This window comes from Balaenoptera musculus, chromosome 3, assembly GCF_009873245.2.
Source record: "Balaenoptera musculus isolate JJ_BM4_2016_0621 chromosome 3, mBalMus1.pri.v3, whole genome shotgun sequence".
Classification (NCBI taxonomy): domain Eukaryota; kingdom Metazoa; phylum Chordata; class Mammalia; order Artiodactyla; family Balaenopteridae; genus Balaenoptera; species Balaenoptera musculus.
The window spans coordinates 150,603,286-150,627,022 of NC_045787.1; the positions used below are offsets into that span (position 1 = coordinate 150,603,286).

A 23,737-nucleotide genomic window follows, 5' to 3' on the forward strand; every position below is an offset into this window, starting at 1 on the left:
TCCCTTCCAGATCATCCAGAGCCCCTAGAGTTCCCTTGGGTGGAGGTCACACCCACCACATGGGAACCACATCTTCACCTCACTGGATCCTTTCACACAGAGGCCCAGGGAACGTGGAGATGGCGCAGGCCCCGCCCCCAAGACGCCACCAGCTGTGTGACACTGGGCACATTTTGCTTGACCTGCAAGAGCTGTGATTCCCTACCTGGGAAATGGGGACCACAGCACCTGCCTCCTGGGGCTGTGCCGCAGGCCTGAGGGGACGAGGCTAGGAGCTATAAAGCGTGGCCAGCTGGAAGTCATTTGAAGAAAAGAAAAGCAAGTCTCTTAGGACAGCCACACAGCTGAGGTTGGTTATTTCACTTTATTTAGCAAACCGTCACACTCTGGGCCCCACCAAACGGCTCCTCCAGCCTCCCCCGAGGGTCTGCCTTGGAAAGAAGCTCAGAGGGCGAACAGGAAGGCCCAGGCCCCCCAGCTGGCCTCCTCTTCTGTCACACACACCACACAGCACAGAACAAGATCACTGGTCATGTCCTCAGGTGCCCACCCCAGTGTGGTCTGGGGGCCTCCAGTGTTCAACAGCCACCTGCGGGCATCTCGGGCCAGCACCAGGCACAGACCCCCTGCTCCTGAGAGGCTAGCATAGGGCAAGGGCCTCTGCCCCCAGCTGTGGGGATGTCAAACCCTTTTTCCCCAGCCCTGAAGCCTGTCCCCACTGGGCAAGAAGCAAAATGTACGAAAATACTTCTTTAATTATTTCTTTGAAATGGTTAAGAAATAAGATCATCTTATTTTTCTTTTATAATCCTAGTTAAAAAAAAAAGTTCACATTAGCGCCAGGGCCCTTCCCCAAGCCGAGCGCCCGTTGCTCAGTAGAAACGCTTGTTCCGCTCCTGCCGCTTCTGAAACACCACGGCCCCCACCACGGCACACACGATGATGCCCAGGAGGGCGCAGAGCAGCAGCAGGAACACCCGCCACCCCGTCAGGGGCCCGCTGCGGAAGTTCCCCGTCGGGTCGTCCACGTTGTCTGAGGGAGAAGAGAGGGGGGAATGAGAGGTCGGACGGGCTCCCAGGAGACGGGGGAGCAGGGCGACAGACCGTTTAGGTCCCCACACCCACCCTAGAGACGTCAGCTGTGGCCTGCTCACACCGCACCAGTGAGGGGCAGGGGCATGCACAGAGATTGTCCAACCTCACTGGGACCAAGGTTCCCAGGGATCAAGGCTCCCAGGGATCCAGGGTGAGGTGCTTTCTGCTACAAGAAACTGGTGAACACTGGACTCCTGGGGTCTCCTTGACAGCCTGAGGCAGGCCCAGGACCTGCTTTCACAAGCCCACCCCCAGCCCAATGCAGTGGTCTGAGGTCCCCATCTGAAGAAACACAGCCCTGGCCACAGGCTGCCCTCATTTACATCTGGATGCGTTCGGTCGTTGTCTCCTAGGGGGTCTCCCAGGGCCCCGACCCCCAACCCCCATCCTTCTGCTTTGACCCTCTACCCCAATGGGTCCACCCATCTGAAAACGAGTTAACCCCTGCTTGGCCAACTGCATGGGGTTGCTGGGTGGGCTGGAGCAGATGATGTGTCCGAAAACCCTTGGCAGCAGAAAGCCTTCAACCAAAGGTCACAAAACTGGTCTATGGCAGGATTTGTTTGGCCCCCAAAACATCTAAAAGCAACTTGAATCTTAAAAAAGTGAGATGTCACATAAAACGTTGGGTTCCACTGGTGCTCTATCACCCGCTGGGCCCACATGCACAACTCTGGGGCTCCTGGGATAGATTTTGCCACACACACACACACACACACACACACACACACACGGCCCTCACTTCCCCCACGAGAACCCTTGCTCTGTGAGGACGAAGCGGTGGCTGACTAGTACTCTGGGAAGAACTCAGGCTTGGGGTTTTGCCAAAACTCAAGTTCACATCTTGCCTTTTTACCTCTTTCTAGCTGAGGAAGCCTTAGGATCACCTCTCCCAGCAGTCACAGGACCTACTTCCAGGCCATTCACTGAGGCTGCGCACTGAGGTATCAGAGTGCCCAATGCACCACACACACCAACAAACAGCCCCTTTGGCTTCACTGGCCGTTATCCCAGCACTGAGTGCAGGAGGATGCAGACACCAGGTGCTCACACACCTGCTAATGAGCACTATTTGCTGATCCAAGGGCCTGGCTGGACCAGGGAAGGGCAGATGGACCCCGGGCACTTGCCAGAGCCAGCCCAGGCCCCACCGGGAGGGGCTGCAAGTGCATACCTTTGGGCGACTTGAGCAAGTTGACGCTGGGCTCGATCTTGGTCCAGTCAATGTTCTCCTCGTCAGGCGTGTGCTCCACCATCAGCTGGAACAGCTTCATGGAGATGATGTCATGATTGTCTGAAGGATGAGAGTTAGCTTCTAAGGGGCCTGGAGCCGCTTCGGCGCACATGGCCCAACGGCCGCCCCCCCCACCACATAAAGTAGCCAGGTTCCCTGGGGAGAGCCCAGCAGCCCCCAGCAGGCAGCATTCCAGGGGCTGGAACACCTCCAGAACTCAGCAACAAGAAACCTGGAAGGAGGCAGAGCGGACAGGAAAAAGTAGGAGTTTTACAATCAAAATCATTGGGTCTAATCCTGGCTCTGCTGTCCTCTTTGAGGCTCAGTTTCCTCATTTGTAAATGCAGGTGGTAATCTCCATCTTGCACGATTATCAAGGCATATAAATGAGAAAGTACAGACAAGGCATAGGCGTATTGCTTGCAGATAGTATGTCTTTGAAAACAGAACCAGATAAGGACCCACACATTGTTCTATGACTGGTTGAGAAGCCTGATCCTCCCAAGGGCAGGCAGCCCCCCAACGTTCCTGTCACAGAGACCCAAATACAGGATGCAGACAAACGACTTGGCAGCCAGCTGAAAGCTCGGCCAGACACACAGTCAAGCGACTGTACCTGAGGAGACTTGAGAAAGGCCTGGGTCCAACTAGTATGGGCAGGAGAGAACCTCTAAATGACACTGACAATAATTGACCACCCCATTTTTGAGATGGGGAGGGTGAGGCTCAGAACCAAGACAAGGGTCCCGGTCAGCCTGACTCCAGCTATCAGCTCAGCTAACTGACTAGAATCTGAGGAAAGGTCCAGAAAAGGGAGAGCCTAAAGAGCAAGGACCCCCGTGGCTGGATTGGGCAGAGCCCAGCCATACCTGACACCAGTACGTGCAGCCCCTGGAAGCCCAGGGACAAGCACGGACTCTGGAGTCAGGCAGCAGGTCCCATCTGAGCTCTGCCGTTCCCTGGGTGCATGAACTTGACAAGATCCCTTCAACTCCCAAATGCCCGACGGTCCCAGTTGTATAAAAGGGGAAAGAGACCGCTACTTATCTAAGAACACACCACGTGCCTTTACGCATGCGATGCCTGATGGGAGGCTGGTGTGCACAACCCTCCAACTAACGGTCAGACACTACTGTGTGCATGGCTCCCTCCACTGCCCTTCCCGGGGCCTCTCTAAACAGCCTTAGAGAATATCCACCTGCCACAGATCTGGCTCTGTTCCCAGAACCTTCTCATGACACCTGCTGAAACACTGTCAGATGGAATTCCAAGTAACCCGGAGGAGGGCTGTAGTGAATCCACAGATGGAACAAGACGGGCCATGAGCTGGTAATTACTGAAGCTGGTTAACAGCAACAAGGGGCTTATTAGAACACCTCCCCTCTTATGGGTATACAATCGGAATTTCCACATTAAAAACTTTAAAACAAACCCCCCCCCCAAAATAGACACTGGGACAGGGTGGACCCAGACATCTGCATGGTGAGGGGCAGGCTCCTGAACGGTGCTGGCTCACAGGCCCTGGAAACATCTATCCTGACAATAAACAAGCCTCTGACTGGTTCTCCACACTGCTTCCTAGCTCTGGTAGGCAGGAGCCAGCCCCAGGCTTGGTGCCTCCCAAGGGCCCTGAGAAGGGACTAAGGACCAAGGCCAAAGGCCACCATCAAGTGCCACCCAGGCCTGGTGGCCCCAAGAGGCCTGTGCAGGCAGGCAGCAACCCAATGCTTATAGCACTCACCATAGGCCAAACAAGACAGAGCCTTGACTCTGTGAAGCTTACAATTCAGTGAGGGGGACACAGATAATGAAATAAATTACATGGCAAATTCCAGGATGGTTAAGTGCTATGAAGAAAAATAAAGCTAGGAAAGGTGATGGGAAGTGTGCAGGGGACTGGGATGTGTGTATGCAACTTTAAATGAGGGAATCAGGGACAGTCCCACTGAGGAAGTGACATCTGGGCGAGACCTGGAGAAGCCAAGGGAGAGATGCAAGCACAAAGGCCCAAGGCAGAAGGGCAGGGGTGGGTCTGAAGAGCAGCTAGGGGCAGTGTCACCAGGGAGCAGGGAGGATGAGCCAGAGGGAAGGGGGTGGGAAGGCGGCACACAGGCCTGGCAGATCACCGCTGGAAGGGAGGTGGGAGGAGCAGCTCTGCTGCTGTGCTGGGAGAAACTGTTGGGGCTAGTGTGGGAGGAGGGACCCTCGGGAGGCCCCTGTGGTTGTCCGAGTGAGGGAGGATGGTGGCCCGGACCTGCCGGCAGTAAAGGAAGGGAGAAAAGTGGTCTGAGGCAGGGAGAAGACAAAGCCAGCAGGACCAGCCAATGGATGGGAGGCGGCGTGTGAGAGAAAAAGCAGAGACCAGAATGATACCAAGGTGTTTTGACCTGAGCAACTACAAGGACAGAGGTTCGTTTCTATCTCTGGCTGTGGGTGTGTGAAGGCTGAGAGGCCTGCTTGGCACCAGGCGGAGATGCTGAGCAGGATGCTGGTGACACAGGTCTGGAGATAGAAATCTGGGGGTCCACTGCATCCAGATTCAAAGCCCCCCAGCCCCTAGAGGACAGAGAGAGATGGCGGCTGAGGGACTGCTCATGGATATGGGAAGAGGAGGAAGAAAACCAGGCAAGCGTGGAATCAAATGAAGGAAGATCAAGGAGGAAAGGGACTGGCTGTGTCACAAGCTCCCAAAAGACCAGGGAAGGTCAGACTGAGACTTGACGCCTCGCTCAGCCCACACACTCACCAGACAGGTCGCCGGTGCCGGCCGAGGCTCCGAAGTAGTAGCCAGTGGGCAGGCGCACGCCCGTGATGTCAATGCAGTTCTTCCACTCGTTCTTGTCCTCCAGGTCAGTCATCACCTGCAGCCGACCAGCAGGTCAAGGGTAGCCTGGGGCCGGCCTGCCCACCTTCCCGAGCCCCCCCCCCCAAGCCGCCCCTCCCGCCCACTCACCGTCAGGCGACCCCGGGAGTAGCGCACGGCCAGGAAGGTGTCGTGATCGCGGTTGCGGAAGTCAGCCGTGCAGCCTGCCAGCTCGGTCCAGCGGCCGTCCTTGCTGTGGTCGTAGGACAGGGAGCCATTGTTCACCATCACGGAGATGTACGGGAACACACGCTGAAACAAGACGCAGGTTACTATGAGGCCAGCCCAGCCCGTGGGAGGCCTCAGGGCACCCACCACCCTGATCCCTGGAGGCTCCTCTCATGCAGGGACCAGGGAGAAGTCCCGTCCTGCTCTGCAGGAGAGCAGGGGCCTACCTCTGTGGTCTCATCATTGGGATACGTGTCCAGGAAGATGGCTAAGCCATGGAAGTTGTCTTTGCTTCCAAACACAGGCCCTGGAATTAGAAGGAGATGCTCCTGTAACGGGAGAAACTGGAGTTGTCCCATGGATACCTGAAGGACAAAGTAATGCCAGCATGGGTGGGTTAATCTGTGGTCATTCTCCCAGGAAAGAGAAGGGATCTCTAAGTGGGGGTCGGGTGGGGGACTGGAGGGTGGTCTCAGGGGTGTGGCAGAGAGGACTCAAGTTTGAAGCCTGAACTGTGAAGGAACAGCACCTGCCTATGTGCTCTGAGGTGTCAGGTGACAAGGGGATACCCAACCTGTGAAAACCAGGTAGCCATTGCAGTTAAGAACCATCCCTTAACCCTTCTGTCCAAGGCCAGACAGCAAACATTTTAGGCTTTGTGGGCCACAGATGGTCTCTATCACACAGTCTTCCCTGTTTTATCCTTTTTAAAATGGTAGAGGGACTTCCCTGGTGGTCCAGTGGGTAAGACTCCGTGCTCCCAATGCAGGGGGCCCAGGTTCGATCCCTGGTTGGGGAACTAGAACCCGCATGCATGCCACAACTAAGAAGCCCACATGCTGCAACTAAAGATCCCACGTGCTGCAACTAAGACCCGGCGCAGCCTAAATAAGTAAAATAAAATAAAATGGTAGAATGGTAAAACCATTCTTAGCTGGTGTAGAACACCAGGCCACAATGGGGCACAGAGTTGGGCCACAGGGTCAGCTTCTAAAAGGACGCTCCCTCCAGTTGCCCCCAGGTCCCAGGTTTCCTCAAAGAGGAGCAGCAGCACCCTAACAAGGGGGTGCAGAGTGGAGGATCCTTGGCCACAGACGCACAGGTCCCACCTGTGCGAGTGCCACCCTACCTGGCACCAGGCGGTCCCGGGTATACCACAAGGCAATGCCGTCACCATGGAGATTCTTCTTCCCTGCGCCATGGACTTTGAAGTGAACGTGCATCTCCCAGTCCTTGAGGAAGCAAGGCTAGAGGGAGAGCAGAGGGCTGCTCAGAGCTCCCCAGGCTTGCCTGCCAGATGGAGGCGACCCGGCACAGACCCTGCACCGAGATGACACTCAGAACAGGGCCAGGCAGCAGGGTCACGAGTGTCACTGACCAACTGGCCCCCCAGCGTCCTCAGCAGGGAGGGAGGGGCTGCTGGGCCTCCCAGGTCGGGAGTGGGAGGCCACAGAGTATCCCAAGGCTGCTGAGGCAGCTTTTTAACAGAACGAGGGAGATCCATAAGCACTTACAGTTCAAGATCAAGATATTAAAGATACTAAGAGAGGAAAGATAAGTTGCAAAACAGTATCAGCACTATGTGCTCATTTTTGAAAAAGAAAGAAGTTAGGATATGTGTAGAGAAAGAAGGAAATGAAAGAAATATGAACCCACATTAATGAAAGCTAACTCTGGGAGGGGAATGTCTACTTTCTATGTCTGCATCTTCTGTATTGAACATATTACTTCTGTAATTAGAAAAAACTCAAACGGAAAATAAAAACCCTTATGTCCCATTGTGGTGATCTGGCTTGTGCACCACTGATTTACCAGATTCACTGTTCTGGGCCTGGGCACCAGGAGCCCAGGTGAGGAGACCCGGCCCCTGAGAACACAGGGTTAGCAGGCACCTGCACTACAGCCTGACACAGTGTGAAGTCAGCCCTTCAAGTTCTTGACAGTTCACTGGCTCTGGGAGACCCTGCAGATTCTGGAGGGGGCAACTGTGAGGTGATAAGAACCAGGTCTCAAGGACATATGGGCACGGAATCTAAGTCCAAGACCTGATGAGCGGATGGAAGGCCTGGTGAACCAGTCTTGCTTTGGACTGAGACGACAAAAACTGCAACTGAAAAGTAAGAATGAATGAGAAAGGCTTCCCAGGGATTGTAGCTCAGCTATGAGTCCTCACAATCCCTTAAATTAGACTAAACAGACTCACCCAAGCCTCACATTTCAGCAAAAAAATCTTGCAAACACAGGGGCGTCCCTGGTGGCACAGTGGTTAAGAATCCGCCTGCCAATGCAGGGGACACGGGTTCGAGCCCTGGTCTGGAAAGATCCCACATGTCACGGAGCAACTAAGCCTGTGCGCCACAACTACTGAGCCTGTGCTCTAGAGCCCACAGCCACAACCACTAAGCCTGTGAGCCACAACTACTGAAGCCCACGCGCCTAGAGCCCGTGCTCCGCAACAAGAGAAGCCACCGCAATGAGAAGCCTGCGCACTGCAACAAAGAGTAGCCCCCGCTCATCGTAACTAAAGAAAGCCTGCACACAGCAACAAAGACCCAACGCAACCAAAAATAAAAATAAATAAATAAATAAATAAATAAATTTATTAAAAAAAAGAAAAAAGCTATCTTTCATTCTTCAGGGAGAAGAAAAGTGATCCGGATTCAGATGTAAAGTCAGAGATTCACGAAGGAATGAAGAACAATGACTAAAGTAGATGTGAGACTAAAAATCTAAATAAATATTTGACTGCATAAAACAATAATGCTTTGCGTGATTTAAAACAGAAAGATTAATAACAACGGGGTAAAAAGAGTTAAAGTGTTCTAAAAGCTTTGCATTGTCCTGGAAGGAGTTAGAAGTACGTGTTATCATTAGACTTTGGTAAAACATGATGTGTGCTTTAAACTCCAGAGAAACAATTAAAATACTGGGAAATAAGCACAGAACTTTCAAGCTAATAGAAGAGTAAAAGTGGAATAAAAATTAGCCAACCCCAAAGAAGCCAAGACCCGAAAGAAGAATGAACAGAGGTCAGTACAAACAGAAAGTAAACAGTAAGATGGCAGATTAAACCCAAATAAACGTATCAGTAATTTTACTAAATGTAGATAGACTAAATGCTGGTAAGGGTACACATGATCTCCCTGTATTATTTTCTTTTCTTCTTCTTTTTTTTTTTAAATGAAGTACAGTTCACATACAATATTAGTTTCAGGTGCACCACATAGGGATTGATATTTACATACATTACAAATTGATCACCACAATAAGTCTAGTAACTATCTGTCACCATAGAAAGTTATTGTAATATTATTGACCACATTCCCTATGCTGTACATTACATCCCCATGACTTATTTATTTTATAACTGGAAGTCTGTACCTCTTAATCTCTGTATTTTTTCTTACAACTGCATGTGAATCTACAACTATCTCAAAATAAAAAGTTTAATTTTAAAAATAAATAACAGATCAAAGACTTAAACTTAAGAGCTAAAACTATAAAACTCTTTAGAAAAAAAAACGGGGGAAAATCTTCACAACACCGGATTTAGCAATAATCTCCTAGATATTACACCAAAGCACAGACAACAAAAAAATCAAATTGGACTTCATCAAAATTAAAACCTTTTACACATCAAAGAACATGAAGAGAATGAAAAGACAACCCACAGACTGAGAGAAAATATTTCCAAATCATATATTGATAATGTCCAGAATATACAGAAAACTCCTAAAACTGAACAAAAAACCCAATTCAAAAATGGGCAAACGACTTGGATACACATTTTTTCATAGAAGAATATATACAAATGGCTAATCACATGAAAAGACGCTCAACATCATTAGTCATTAGAGAAATGCAAATCAAAACCACAAGATACCACTCCACACCCATTTGGATGGCTATCATCAAAAAAATGGAAAATAAGTATTGCAAAGATGCGGAGAAATTGGAACCCTGATGCATTGCTGGTGAGAATGTAAAATGGTGTGGTTGCTATGGAAAACAGTTTGGTGGTCCTCAAAAAGTTAAACAAAGAGTGACCATATGACCCAGCAATTCCACTTCCTAGGTATTTACCAAAAAAAAGTGAAAACAGACACTACAACAGCCACCTATGTCCACCCACGTACGTAGCAGCGCTGTTCACAATAGCCAAAAGGTGGAAACCACCCAGTGTCCACCAACAGATGAATGGATAAACAAAATGTGGTGTGTGCGCACGCACGTGCACACACACACACACACACACACACACACAGAGGAATGTTATTTGGCCATAAAAAGGAATGAAGTACTAAAACATGCTACAACATGGATGAACCTTGCAGATATTATGCTAAGTGAAATAAGCCAGATATAGACAAATATTCTATGATTCCATTTATGTGAGGTACCTAGAAAAGTCAAATTCAGAAAGAGAAAGCAGAATAGTGGTTACCAGGGGCTGTGGGGAGGCAGGGAGCGGGGAGTTAGTGTTTAATGAGTACATTTTCAGCTTGGGATGATGAAAAAGTTCTGGAGATAGATGGTGGTGATGGTTGCACAACAAGGTGAATGTACTTAATGCCACTAAACTGTACACTTGAAAGTGGTTAAGGGACTTCCCTGGTGGCGCTGTGGTTAAGAATCCGCCTGCCATTGCAGCGAACACGGGTGCAAGCCCTGGTCCGGGAAGATCCCACATGCTGTGGATCAACTAAGCCCGTGCACCACAACTACTGAGCCTGCGCTCTAGAGACCGTGAGCCACAACTACTGAGGCTGCGTGCCACAAGTACTGAAGCCCGTGAGCTATAACTACTGAAGCCTGAGCACTACAACTACTGAAGCCCGCATGCCTAGAGCCTGCGCACCGCAAAAAGAGAAGCCACGGCAGTGAGAAGCCCGCGCACCACAATGAAGAGTAGCCCCCGCTCGCCGCAACTAGAGAAAGCCCGTGCGCAGCAACAAAGGCCCAATGCAGCCAAAAATAAATAAATAAATTTATTTTTTTTAATTATAAAAAGAAAAGTGGTTAAGATAGTACATTTTACGTCATGTATATTTTACCACAATAAAAATATTTTTGAGAAATTTTATTTTCTTTTTCATGCAGATACATATTTATAGTAATCAAAGTATTTACATTTTTTACAGTATATACATTTTTTTAAATATTGAAAATTGATTTACAATGTTAATTTCTGCTGTACAGCAAAGTGACTCAGTTATACAGATACATATACTCTTTTTCATATTATTTTCCATTATGGATTATCATAGGATATTGAATATAGTTCCCTGTGCTGTACAGTGGAACCTTGTCGTTTATCCATCCTATATATAATAGTTTGCATCTGCTAATCCCAAACTCCCAATCCTTCCCTCCCCCACCCCCTTCCCCCTTGGCAATCACAAGTCTGTTCTCTGTATCGGTGAGCCTGTTTCTGTTTCATAGATATGTTCATTTGTGTCATATTTTAGATTCTACATATAATTGATATATTTGTTTTTCTCTGTCTGACTTACTTCACTTAGTATGATCATCTCTAGGTCCATCCATGTTGTTGCAAATGGCATTACTTCATTCTTTTTTGTAGCTGAGTAATATTCCACTGTATATCCACATCCTTATCCATTCATCTATCGATGGACATTTAGGTTGTTTCCATGTCTTGGCTATTGTAAATAGTACTGCAATGAACACTGGAGTGCATGTATCTTTTCAAATTAGAGTTCTGTCTGGATATATGCCCAGGAGTGGGATTGCCGGATCATATGGAAAATCTGTTTTTAGTTTCTTGAGGAATCTCTATACTGGCTGCACCAATTTACATTCCCACCAACAGTGTAAGAGGGTTCCCTTTTCTCCACACCCTCTCCAGCATTTACTATTTGTAAACTTTTTAATGATGGCCATTCTGACCAGTGTGAGGTGGTACCTCATTGCAGTTTTGATTTGCATTTCTCTAATAATCAGAGACGATGAGTATCTTTTCATGTGCCTACTGGCCATCTGTATGTCTTCTTTGGAGAAATGTCTATTTAGGTTTTCTGCTCATTTTTTGATTGGATTGGTTTTTTTTTTGTTATTGAATTGTATGAGCTGTTTGTATATTTTGGAAATTAAGCTCTTGTCGGTCGCATCATTTGCAAATACTTTCTCCCAGTCCATAGGTTTCTTTTCATTTTGTTTATGGTTTCCTTTGCTGTGCAAAAGCTTATAAGTTTGATCAGGTCCCATTTGTTTATTTTTGTTTTTATTTCTATTGCCTTGGGAGACTGACCTAAGGAAATATTGGTAGGATTTATGTCAGAGAATGTTTTGCCTATGTTCTCTTCTAGGAGTTTTATGGCGTCATGTCTTATATTTAAGTCTTTAAGCCATTTTGAGTTTATTTTTGTACATGGTGTGAGGGTGTGCTCTAACTTCATTGATTTACATGCAGCTGTCCAACTTTCCCAACACCACTTGCTGAAGAGACTGTCTTTTCCGCATTGTATATTCTTGCGTCCTTCGTGGTGACCATTACATTTTAAAAAACTGTCCCAATGCCATTGAGTATTGTACTGAAGACAATGGTTTCAAAAATTAAAGTATTTAAAAGTAAAAAACAATAAAAGGTTAAATGGTAAATTTTATGTTATTGTATTTTACCACAATAAAAATAAACGAATAACCGCCCAAAAGCCTAATTTTATGCTGTTTACAGGAGACAACTCTAAAACATAAAGAAGTGGGAAAAAGAAAAGGATAGAAAAAGATATTGCATGCAAAAACTAAGCAAAAGCAAGCTCGTGCAGCTATGCCAATAACAAAGTCTAGAAGGGGACTCTTCTTAAGAACAAAGGACTCCGTTTTTCAGGAAAATTTTGGTCTCAAAATATATAAAGCAGGGGCTTCCCTGGTGGTGCAGTGGTTAAGAATCCGCCTGCCAATGCAGGGGACACGGGTTCAAGCCCTGGTCCGGGAAGATCCCACATGCCGCGGAGCATCTAAGCCCGTGTGCCACAACTACTGAGCCTGCGCTCTAGAGCCCCCGAGCCACAACTACTGAGCTTGCATGCCACAACTACTGAAGCCCGTGCGCCTAGAGCCCGTGCTCTGCAACAAGAGAAGCCACTGCAATGAGAAGTCCCTGTACCGCAACGAAGAGTAGCCCCCGCTCACCGCAACTAGAGAAAGCCCGTGCGCAGCAACAAAGACCCAACGCAGTCAAAAATAAATAAATAAAATAAATAAATTTAAAAAAATAATAATAATATATAAAGCAGAAACTGACAGACTACAAAGATAAAGACAAATCCATACACAGGCATTTTAATACACCTCTCCTAATAACTGATAAAAACAAGCAAAAATGTCAGAAAGATATAGAGATTTGAACCCAATCAGCAAACATGACCTAAGGACCTAAATGGCACACTTCATTCAAGCAGTAAAGAATCCACATCCTTCACAAGCACACACGGAATGTTTCCCCAAAATCCTGATCATTCGAAGGACCATTTGCAAGTCTCAACAGACCTCCAAGGATTGAAATCATAGAACCTGTTCCCTGACCATGATGAAATTAAACTAGATATCAATAACTTAAAAAATAAAGATAACTAGAAAAGCCCTCATGTATTTGAAAAAACTTAAAAACATATCTCACGTACACAAAAGTCAGCCCAGAAACCAAGATTTCAAATGGGCTCTTCGGTGCCCAGGAGTTTTCTATGCCTGGGAACAATGCACTGAGATAAGACCCCAGCTGGTGGGAGGTGTGCCTCTGAGAAGGGCAATGATGCACTGGAAGGTGGGAAAGGAAAACCTCCCCTCCTGTCCCTGGCATGTTTGCAGGGAGATCAGTTTCAGGAAAGAGTACCCATGGAAGTTGAGGACCTAGAAACCAATACCTCCAAGACTATCCCAGCCTTAGAAAGTCTCTGTGTACTGCAGGTAAGACTGCAGACCATCAGACAGAATACTGTGATACAGACAATATAAAGAAGGATTTTAAGCAGATGAGGTACAGGCTAGAACTGATGTAGAAGCTGATTTTGAAGGCAGAACATGACATGGCCATGGTCCTCCATCCTGGCTGCACAGTTGAGCCACATGGGGAGCTCAGAAATCTTAATGCCCTGGCCCTCCTCCAGGCCAACTAAATCAGAATCAATCATTGGCGGTCACAGACCATTTTACAGTTAGGTAGTTTCTGTGTCTTGGCTTGCAACAAAGTGAAAGGCAGACCTAATCCTTTTTTTTTTTTTAATTGGAGTATAGTTGCTTTACAATGTTGTGTTAGTTTCTGCTGTATAGCAAAGTGAATCAGTTATATGTATACATATATCCACTCTTTTTTTGGATTTCCTTCCCATTTAGGTCACCACAGACCACTGAGTAGAGTTCCCTGTGCTATACAGTAGTTCTCATTAGTTATCTATTTTATATTGTCTATAGTAGTGCATATATGTCAACCCCAATCTCCTGTAAGTTTGTTCTCTACATCTGTGACTATTTCTGCTTTGCAAATAAGTTCATCTGTACCATTTTTCTAGATTCCACATATAAACGATATTATACGATATTTGTTTTTCTCTTTCTGACCTACTTCACTCTGTATGACAGTCTCTAGGTCTATCCACATCAAGGCAGAGCTAATCTACAGTCAGCTGATACACTGTTAAAATTTTTGATGAAAAATCACTACATGATTTAGGGTTTATAAACCAAAGAAGTTCAAAACATTGAGTGACCCTGCTATAACAAAACTCCCTGCATCTCCATCTACTATTTAAGCAAACACAAGTTCTCAGCATTCACACAGATAAAAACAAAAAACAGAAGTCATGCTAAAGCTTCTCATTCTGACAATGACATCCATCCAAATGGGGGTGGGGAGATGACAGTTGGATGAGATGCATTTCAATAAATGTTTACTTTGTGTAATAATTATTCAAAAATTGTGTAATGTGTAAGGCATTTCTTTTGATCAACTGTATACCAATGATAATTATAATAATCCCAAAGAAAATATTAAAACTTAATTTCAAGGTCCCAACAAGGTTAAAAGCTTAAATTATTACACTTATTTTATTTGCAGAGGAACATGATAGTCTAATCAGTAAAATTTTCAAGCATTAAATATACTGCATTAAGATAAAATTCTAGGGGGCTTCCTTGGTGGCACAGTGGTTGAGAGTCTGCCTGCCAATGCAGGGGACACGGGTTCAAGCCCTGGTCTGGGAAGATCCCACATGCCGTGGAGCAACTAGGCCCGTGAGCCACAATTACTGAGCCTGCACGTCTGGAGCCTGTGCTCCGCAACCAGAGAGGCCGTGACAGTGAAAGGCCCGTGCACCACGATGAAGAATGGCCCCCACTTGCCGCAACTGGAGAAAAGGGCTCACACGGAAACAAAGACCAAACACAGCCATAAATAAAACTAAATAAAGAAAGAAAGAAATAAAGAAATAAAGTACCTACTCTGCAGGATTGTTTTAAAAAAAAAAAAAAAGATAAAATTCTGTGTGGGAAATGAAATGAAAATACAAGTTCAATTTTTTAAAATGATGTACAATTTGGGCTTATTCATAGTCTTTAAAAGAGTGGATCTCAAAAGGGAACCCTCCTGCACTGTTGGTGGGAATGTAAATTGATACAGCCACTATGGAGAACAGTATGGAGGTTCCTTAAAAAACTAAAAATAGAACTACCATTATGACCCAGCAATCCCACTACTGGACATATACCCTGAGAAAACCGTAATTCAAAAAGATACATGTACCACAATGTTCACTGCAGCACTATTTACAATAGCCAGGACATGGAAGCAACCTAAGTGTCCATCGACAGATGAATGGATAAAGATGTGGCACATATATACAATGGAATATTATTCAGCCATAAAAAGGAACGAAATTGAGTTATTTGTAATGAGGTGGATGGACCTAGAGTCTGTCATACAGAGTGAAATAAGTCACAAAGAGAAAAACAAATACTGTATGCTAACACACATATATGGAATCTAAAAAAACAGTACTGATGAACCTAGTGGCAGGGCAGGAATAAAGACACAGACGTAGAGAATGGACTTGAGGACACAGGGCGGGAAGGGAAAGCTGGGAGGAAGTGAGAGAGTAGCATTGACATATATACACTACCAAATGTAAAATGGACGGCTAGTGGAAAGCTGCTGAACAGCACAGGGAGACCAGCTCAGTGCTTTGTGACAACCTAGAGGGGTGGGTTAGGGAGGGTGGGAGGGAGGCTCAAGAGGGAGGGGATATGGGGATATATGTATACGTAGAGCTGATTCACTTTCTTATACAGCAGCAACTGACAACACTGTAAAGCAATTATACTCCAATAAAGATACAAAAAATAAATAAATAAAAGAGTGGATCTCAAATTGCAATATTTAGATTCCACTGAATAGGAGGCGGGGGAAGAAAGACAGCACAATTATATTCCAGACTGAAAAATCTGATGAAGGCAAGTGCAGAATTCTCTCAGCCTGTGACACTGCCAACCACCAACTACCTCCAACCATAATTAAGTTACTTGTGACTGAACCAATTTCTAGCAGTTCCAGCACTATTTGTACCTCACTTTAAAAAAAAATTTTTTTTTAATGTTATGCTGAACTCACTTCCTTGAAAAATATAAGGCTACATTGTAATCCTTAAAAGTTATCAGAAAACATGGGGACTTCCCTGGCGGTCCAGTGGCTGGGACATCACGCTTCCACTGCAGAGGACCCGGGTTCGATCCCCGGTTGGGGAACTAACATCCTGCATGCTGCACAGTGAGGCCAAAAAAAAAAGTTATCTAAAAACACATGGGACCTAATTAAACTTAAAAGCTTTTGCACAGCAAAGGAAACCATAAACAAAACAAAAAGACAATCCACAGAATGGGAGAAAACATTTGCAAACAAAGCAACCGACAAGGGATTAATCTCCAAAGTATACAAACAGATCAGGCAGCTCAATATCAAAAACAAACAACACAATCAAAAAATGGGCAGAAGATCTAAATAGACAATTCTCCAAAGAAGACAGACAGATGGCCAAGAAGCACATGAAAAGCTGCTCAACATCGCTGATCGTTAGAGAAGTGCACATCAACACTACAATGAGGGGTGGCTGGGCGGGCAGGCAGGCAGGCAGGCGGCTAGGTGGGTGGCAGCGGCCTCTGGGCAGTAGAGGGGGCTCTGGGGTGGCACCACAGGCAAGGGTAGAGGGGCAAGTTGGCCGCCACCGCTGCTGGCAGGGGGGCGGGGGGGAGGAGAGCCACTTCCAGGTAGGGAGCGGGTGGGAGAAGGAAAGGTGGGAAGCCGCTCGGCTGCAGCACTCTTTAAATTTTTTTGGGTGCCACAGAAGCAACCCCTGCTGATGTTCCTGATCCCCAGGGTTAACAACGGCTGCTGCCTAACCTGGAAAGAGGAATGCCAGCTCCTGAGCAGGCCTCATTGGTGGAGGAGAGGCAACCACAGACCCATCAGGAAGCTGCCTCCACTGGCCCAGGCATGGAATCTGAGACCACAGCCACCACTATTCTAGCTTCCATGAAGGAGCAGATAACCCTGCATGTTGAAGAAAGTTGGAAACCTATCATGATTTTTGCTGTGTAATTCCTTGATGGCCTCAGATGACTTCAAAATTTTATCTTTTGGCAAAGAATAGTATTCTGAATGGATGTTTTGTGGGAGAAAGCAAAAGGGGTTCTGGTTTCTTGAGAAAGAAGGAACCTACTTCTGCTCATGGGCTACCTCTTTCGTGAAGCCATGTTCACCCCAGCCTGAAGTCAACAAGTCAACTCTCTCTTGATCTTCTTTAGCACTTTATACCACTGCTCTCTTATCATATGCTCCTTTGAATGATATAATAAAAAGCTACCTAAGGATAAAAAAAAAAAAACTACAATGAGGTATCACCTCACACCAGTCAGAATGGCCATCATCAGAAAGTCTACAGGGACTTCCCTGGTGGCGCAGTGGTTAAGACTCTGTGCTCCCAATGCAGGGGGCCCGGATTCAATCACTGGTCAGGGGAACTAGATCCCACATGCATGCTGCAACTAAGAGTTCTCATGCCACAACTAAAAGACCCAGCGCAACCAAATAAATAACTATTAAAAAAAAAAAAGTCTATAAACAATAATTGCTGGAGAGGGTGTGGAGAAAAGGGAACTCTCCTACACTGTTGGTGGGAATGTAAACTGGTACAACCACTATGGAGAACAGTATGGAGGTTCCTTAAAAAACTAAAAATAGAACTACCATATGATCCAGCAATCCCACTACTGGGCATATACCCAGACAAAACTCTAATTTGAAAAGATACATGCACCCCAATGTTCACTGAAGCACTGTTTAAAATAGCGAAGACATAGAAGCAATCTAGATGTCCACTGACATGGATAAAGAAAATGTGGTACATATATACAATGGAATATTACTCAGCCATAAAAAAGAATGAAATAATGCCATTTGCAGCAACATGGATAGACCTAGAGATTATCATACTAAGTGAAGTAAGTCAGACAGAGAAAGACAAACATCATATGATATCACTTCTATGTGAAATGTAAAAAAAAAAAAAAGATACAAATGAACTTATTTACAAAACAGAAACAGACTCATAGACTTTGAAAACAAACTTATGGTTACCAAAGGGGAAACGTGGGGGAGGGATAAATTAGGAGTTTGGAATTAACAAATACACACTACTGTATATAAAATAAACAACAAGGACCTACTGTATAGCACAGGGGACTCTACTCAATATTCTGTAATAACCTATATGGGAAAAGAATCTGAAAAAAGAATGGATATATGTATATGTATAAATGAATCACTTTGCTGTACACCTAAAACACAACATTGTAAATCAACTATACTCTAATATAAAATAAAATTTTTAAAAAAATTTATATGACAGAATAATGTGACAGAATGTGACTCCGGGGGAAATAAAGTAGTTAATGAAGTACTCTCTGAGTGGGTGGCACTCGAGCTGAGACTTAACAGATGAGAAGAAACCAAGCAAGCATGAAGAGCCTGGAGACAGTGTCCCAGACAGAGGGAACGAGTGCAAAGGTCCTGAGGCAAGAAGGCAGCCAGAGAGGCTGGAACAAAATTAACAGAACGAATGACTGGAAATGCCAGGCACTAGGGGCCGGACTGCGCAGACATAATGCATGTTTATCCCTTCACAAGAGACCCCAGGCTCTGAGGATCAGAGTGAAAGCTGAACAAAGTATCCCCAGATGCCCCTAGCTGGAAGGAGAGGTGGAGCTGAGGTAACAGGCAGATGAGGCAACACAAGGACAGTGTGGGCTCTCAGAACTAAATGGGGACGTCATCCAGAAGGGACCAAAGAGCAGGGTGACAAAGAAAACTAGGACACTAGCCAACAGCTTAGGCCATGGGAACAGTAGGGATCAGGCAGGCTGAGGAAGGAGTACATTCTGCCCCCAATTATTCCCCTTTCACCTCTTTCCTGACCTTCCTTGGTGTGGAGTCTGTGCAGCAGCTGATCTTGGCCACTGCTTATATATGACACACCAGTGTCACCTGAGGCTCCCTAACCTCTGCAGCAAAGGTCACAGAAACTAAACTGCCCATGAGTCCACTGATGACTAGACCCTCAGTCAAGCACTGAGGAAGGGGACTGAGTCTGCAAGTATTTCTAAGGGGTTCCTCCACTGTCCAGGCTGGGTCAAGTGTAGCAAATGAATTGCTGGGCTTGGAGATGAGACAGATCAGAGTTTAAACGTTGTTTATGCCATTCGCTGTCTGTTAGCTCTGCAAAAACTCAGGATAGCCATCTACATCAGTCTGTTTGAGAATTAAGTGCAATAAGGCACGTTAAAGTCAGTGCCTAACACACAAAAAATACCCAATGAAGACCCCACTCGTTCCATTTATCCCACTAATGAGAGGGTTCAGTTCAGGCAGACGACAGCCCCACTACTTACTGGCTATGTGATTTTGGGGAAGGCACTTTCAACTCTGAGTCTTAGCTTCTTAGTCAGTGAAACAGAGATAACATCAGTTACTTCACATGGCTTTTGAAGGAATGAAGTAAGAAGAGTGTACGAAATGTCAAGCACAGCTCCTGACGACACATGGTTACTTCAATTGTCATTACCTGTTATTACTGGCGGGTGTGACCAAGATGGGGAAGGGGGCGGAGGAGGGAAGGGCGGCCTTCAAACTAAGCTCAGGCCTAGGCTGCTGACTGCAGTGGCTTACTTAATGCTCTGCCTAGCTTCTTGGGAACCACTCACCAGGTGGTTCCAGATAGAGCCCTCTTTGCTGCGCTCGTCAGGGGTCAGACGCACGTACTGGCTCGTGAGCATTGTGCTGCCTTGGAAGTCCCAGAGGAGCGTGGAGCTGGAACCGACCCCTGTGGGCAGAGACACGGGCAGACAGGTGCGTAAAAGACCAGGCCAGGACTCGCTTTGCCAGAGGCAGGGAACCCACAGAACTGCTCTGACCAGAAGAAAGGGCACCCCTTCCCCAACCCCATCCAGCCTCGCCCTCACCCTGAACTCATTCCCGCCCCAGGCCTCACCGTGGTAGGGCTTGATAAGCGAATGCTCCCGTTTTAGGTGTTCACTGTTGCCGTCAGTTATGTCGGCAGCCACCGGCCCCAGAAACAGGAGAAAAAGTAGAAGTGTAGCGGGGCCAGGGCCGGGGCCGGGAAGCCCAGGCCTCCCCGGGCATCGCCGGCCCCAGCCCCAGCGCCAAACCCAGCCCGCCGCCGCCGCCGCCGCCGTCGCCGTCGCCGTCGCCATTCTCTGTTCCTCTCGACCACTTCCGTCTTAGGACTTCCGCCTTCCGGGTGTTCCATCTAATAGCCTCCGGCCGGAAGCCCTCCAACCCTAGTGTCACCTGGGAACTGCCAGCAAAAGCAAAGCCTCGCTGCCGTGGAGACGGCGGCTGTATTTGCTGAGCAGCCTCCCATCCTGGTCGAGTGCCTCGGCGGCTGCGAGGAACCTGTCAGCCAGCCTCAGCAATGGGTTCTTATGAGCGACAAGAGCAGCAACCAATCATGGAACAGCACGTTCGGCTTGTGGGCCAACGGGGAGCAGAGGGATGATTTGTGTCGGAGAGCAGCGCGAGGGTCGTCTGTGAAGTGGGGCATGCTGGAACTTGTAGTTTTCATGGGACGCTCGCGCGGGCTGGGAAGACGAAGCCTAGAACGCTCTTGGCCTCTGGCCACTGGTGGCGTCCCTGGAGTAACATTTCCCAGTCCAAGGAGAAGGGAGTTCTAAATTGAAGGCGGAGACCAGAATTCCAACTCCCGCGCCGCCTAGAACTCACTAGGGCGAGACTTTTTAGCCGTTTCTGGCTCCACGCCTTTGGAAACAGAATTCCCTTACTTGATGGGAAGGCCAGGCCAGGACTCGCTTTGCCAGAGGCAGGAACTTCCCTTCCCAGTTCCTCAGGCCCAGTTGGGTTTCAGCAGGAGGAGCAGACTCGAATCCTGTCCCAGTGATAGCTGGGGCCCATTCGTATCCAAACGATTGTAGTGCCTGCCTGGCGCAGCAGGAAGCGTCCACGAAAGGTCCGGGAAAGCTGGCCGTGGAGCAAAGGTGGAAAACTGGTGGCCCACAGCCAAATAGAGCTCTTGCTGATGCTATTTCAATAAATGACTTAACTACCAATATTTTAAATCAGGAGACAAATTCACATTAAAAATCCAAATTTCCAGCTTCTCATGAAAAATTGGAAGACCCAACCACACTAGGCTCATGGGGCTGCCCTGCTAAAAATGCCTTACTTTTCTAAGCTAGTCTCCACTCTGGCCACTAATTTACAGCACCTGCCTGGCCCTTCTAGACACTTGAATTAATGACCCCTGTTATAGATCACAGGGTGGGATAGTTGGTTTCCTGCTCCTTTAAGAAGTTGTCCTGGTGAATGAATGAACTTCTTCAGGATTAAGTGCTGAGACATCTTTTTAAAATTAGCGATATATATATGTATATTTCAGAGGTTTATCTATATCTGTGCAAACAAGGACATGTGCATTCCACTAGACCTCCATGAGGGCTCAGATTTTTATCAGCTATAGTCACTACTTAATCCCCAGCATCTAGAAAAGTGCGTGGCACATAGAAGTTGATTAATAAGTAATTGGTGAAAGAATGAATGTTTGGTCTAGAGGTCATATTAGGGGGGAGACCTTGTAAACTTTAAAACCCCCTACGAGGCTAGGCCCAGATCCATGGCACAGCAGCCAGGCAGGTGGTCTCCACTCACAGCACACACCCTGCCACCCCCCATCACAGGTATATTGACACCATCATGCACCTTATTAAGACCACCATTGGCAATGCTCCAGGCCCAAATGCAACTCCCAATACAAACACCAAGTCTGACTTTATTGAATCCCTCTGTCTGGGTGGCCTGGAGCAAGGTGTCTGGAAAGAAGTGAATTAGGACTGGGTGAAGAGGTATATTAACTAGGATAATGCTAACTGCTATAACAAATAGACCCTAATGTGTAAAACAGCTAGAAGAAGTTGATTTCTCTCTCCCTTAACAGTCCAAAGCTGGTGTTCCTGGTTGATGGGTGGCTTGCCTTCTTACACTAATGTGGAGACCTAGGCTCCTTCCTTTTTGTGGCTCCACAAGCCCTTAGGGCTTCATCATCTTCTGTATCCAGTCAGCTAAAGGGGAAGGAGAGAATGTGGAGGACACATAGGGCTGAAAAGCCTTGGCACACACCACTCCACTCACATTCAGTTGGCGGGAACTAGTTAGCACATGGCCACACCTGACTGTGAGAGAGCCTGGGAAATTAAAGTTTAGCTGTGTGCCCAGGAGGACTAGGACATGAATTTGTGGTGAAGAATCACTCAGTTTCCGCCTCCGAAGGTTTCGGGTCATGGCCCTAGAAGGGGGCAGTGGAGTAGAGGGTAGAATATGGAAGAGGGGTGTCACCTTATCCTTGTAGAAAGAGGGGTCCAAACTGGAGTGGTGGGTGACTTGAGGGCTCTAAGTAAGCCCATACTTGTGTAAAATACAAGTCCCGGGGCTTCCCTGGTGGTGCAGTGGTTGAGAATCTGCCTGCTAATGCAGGGGACACAGGTTCGAGCCCTGGTCTGGGAAGATCCCACATGCCGCAGAGCAACTAGGCCCGTGAGCCACAACTACTGAGCCTGAGCGTCTGGAGCCTGTGCTCCGCAACAAGAGAGGCCAGGACAGTGAGAGGCCCGTGCACCGCGATGAAGAGTGGACCCCGCTCGCCACAACTAGAGAAAGCCCTCGCACAGAAACGAAGACCCAACACAGCCAAAAATAAATAAATAAATAAATAAATAAATAAATAAAATACAAGTCCCATAGTGGGTACATGCACATGTAAGAAAGAGGCCAACTGAGGACTCTGAAGAGCCTGAGTTCATCGGGGACTGGGCCAGGCTGAGGAAGCAGGGTGTCCCTCTTCAGTCGACAGTACTACACCAAGGTGGGACTTTTATGTGAATGACTATAAACGCACACGTGTCTTTGGGCACAGATGCGCCTGATCTGTTCCCTGCCCAGGTGGGCGAGCGTGTGCATACTTGGTTGCACATGTCACTGGGGTGTCTGAGTTCATATGTGCCTGTGTTCATATGTGACAGGCAGGTGTGCCTGTCACATGCACATGTCTGAAGGGCTGTGCATACATATGACCGAACGCTCAGGTGTTCCTGACGAGGGAGAACCTGTGTGTTTCTAACCTGTACACCTGAAGGGTCTGTGTGTGCATGACCATGCATGCAATGTATCTGTTTGTCCACACCCAGGAACAGGCCTGCAAAGGACAGCCTGGAGATGTCTCAGGACAGAGGTAGTAACCGCACGTGCACAACTGCCAGGGGGAGGGGTGCTGAGTGTGCACATGCCCAGCACACAGCAGGTGTGGGATAGGTATGTGCTGAGTAAAGTACACAAGTGGACACTCAGATCACAGTACACATGTCCCTGTGTCTATGGTAGCCCCTGCAGGGTGTATGAAGTTGCCTAGGTGTGTGAATGTGTACTTCTGTGTGCCCAGATGTGCTCTTGGAACTTCCCAGGCTGGGCCAGACCAGGCTGGGCTCCTTGTTGGGCACACGGAGGCCTCTGCTGTGTGTTGGTGCCTGCATGGGGCACTGCTAAGGGTGCATTGGCGGCATGTGTATGTGCGTGTGAATGTGTGTGTGCGCGTGCGCACGCGCGCGCGTGTGTGTGTGTGTGTGTGTGTGTGTGTAGGAAGAAGCATTCGCTCTCTTAGACCTTGCTTCTTTCTGTGGTTCGGTTTCTATAGAGACACTTCCTGTGGAAGAGAAAAGAGGTAGTGAGCTGGTGTTTCAGGATGTGAGGGCCCACAGGAGCGGAGCTGGGCTCTCTCTCTGCTGCC

General features: G+C 47.3%; 1 protein-coding gene across 1 annotated transcript; it reads right to left on the reverse strand.

The window, feature by feature from the left end:
- Positions 1-345: 345 nt before the first annotated feature.
- On the reverse strand, positions 346-20,349 carry LMAN2 (lectin, mannose binding 2). Its single transcript, XM_036848025.1, has 8 exons — positions 19,916-20,349; positions 19,629-19,747; positions 6,490-6,607; positions 5,588-5,667; positions 5,283-5,444; positions 5,076-5,190; positions 2,270-2,389; positions 346-1,033 (listed from the first exon to the last, which is right to left on the reverse strand). The coding sequence occupies exons 1-8, from the start codon at positions 20,136-20,138 to the stop codon at positions 873-875; spliced, it is 1,098 nt and encodes a 365-aa protein (XP_036703920.1). The 5' UTR covers positions 20,139-20,349; the 3' UTR covers positions 346-872.
- Positions 20,350-23,737: the final 3,388 nt, after the last annotated feature.

What these genes read in the sequence shown, in the direction of transcription:
- LMAN2 (XM_036848025.1), bottom strand. Translation starts at nt 20,138, where the DNA reads ATGGCGACGGCGACGGCGACGGCGGCGGCGGCGGCGGCGGGCTGGGTT. An exon ending in GCTCTATCTGGAACCACCTG is followed by an intron (nt 6,608 to 19,628) that starts GTGAGTGGTTCC and finishes CTCTCCCTCTAG; the next exon opens with CCTTGCTTCCTCAAGGACTG. An exon ending in CGGCACCGGCGACCTGTCTG is followed by an intron (nt 2,390 to 5,075) that starts GTGAGTGTGTGG and finishes CTCATCCTTCAG; the next exon opens with ACAATCATGACATCATCTCC.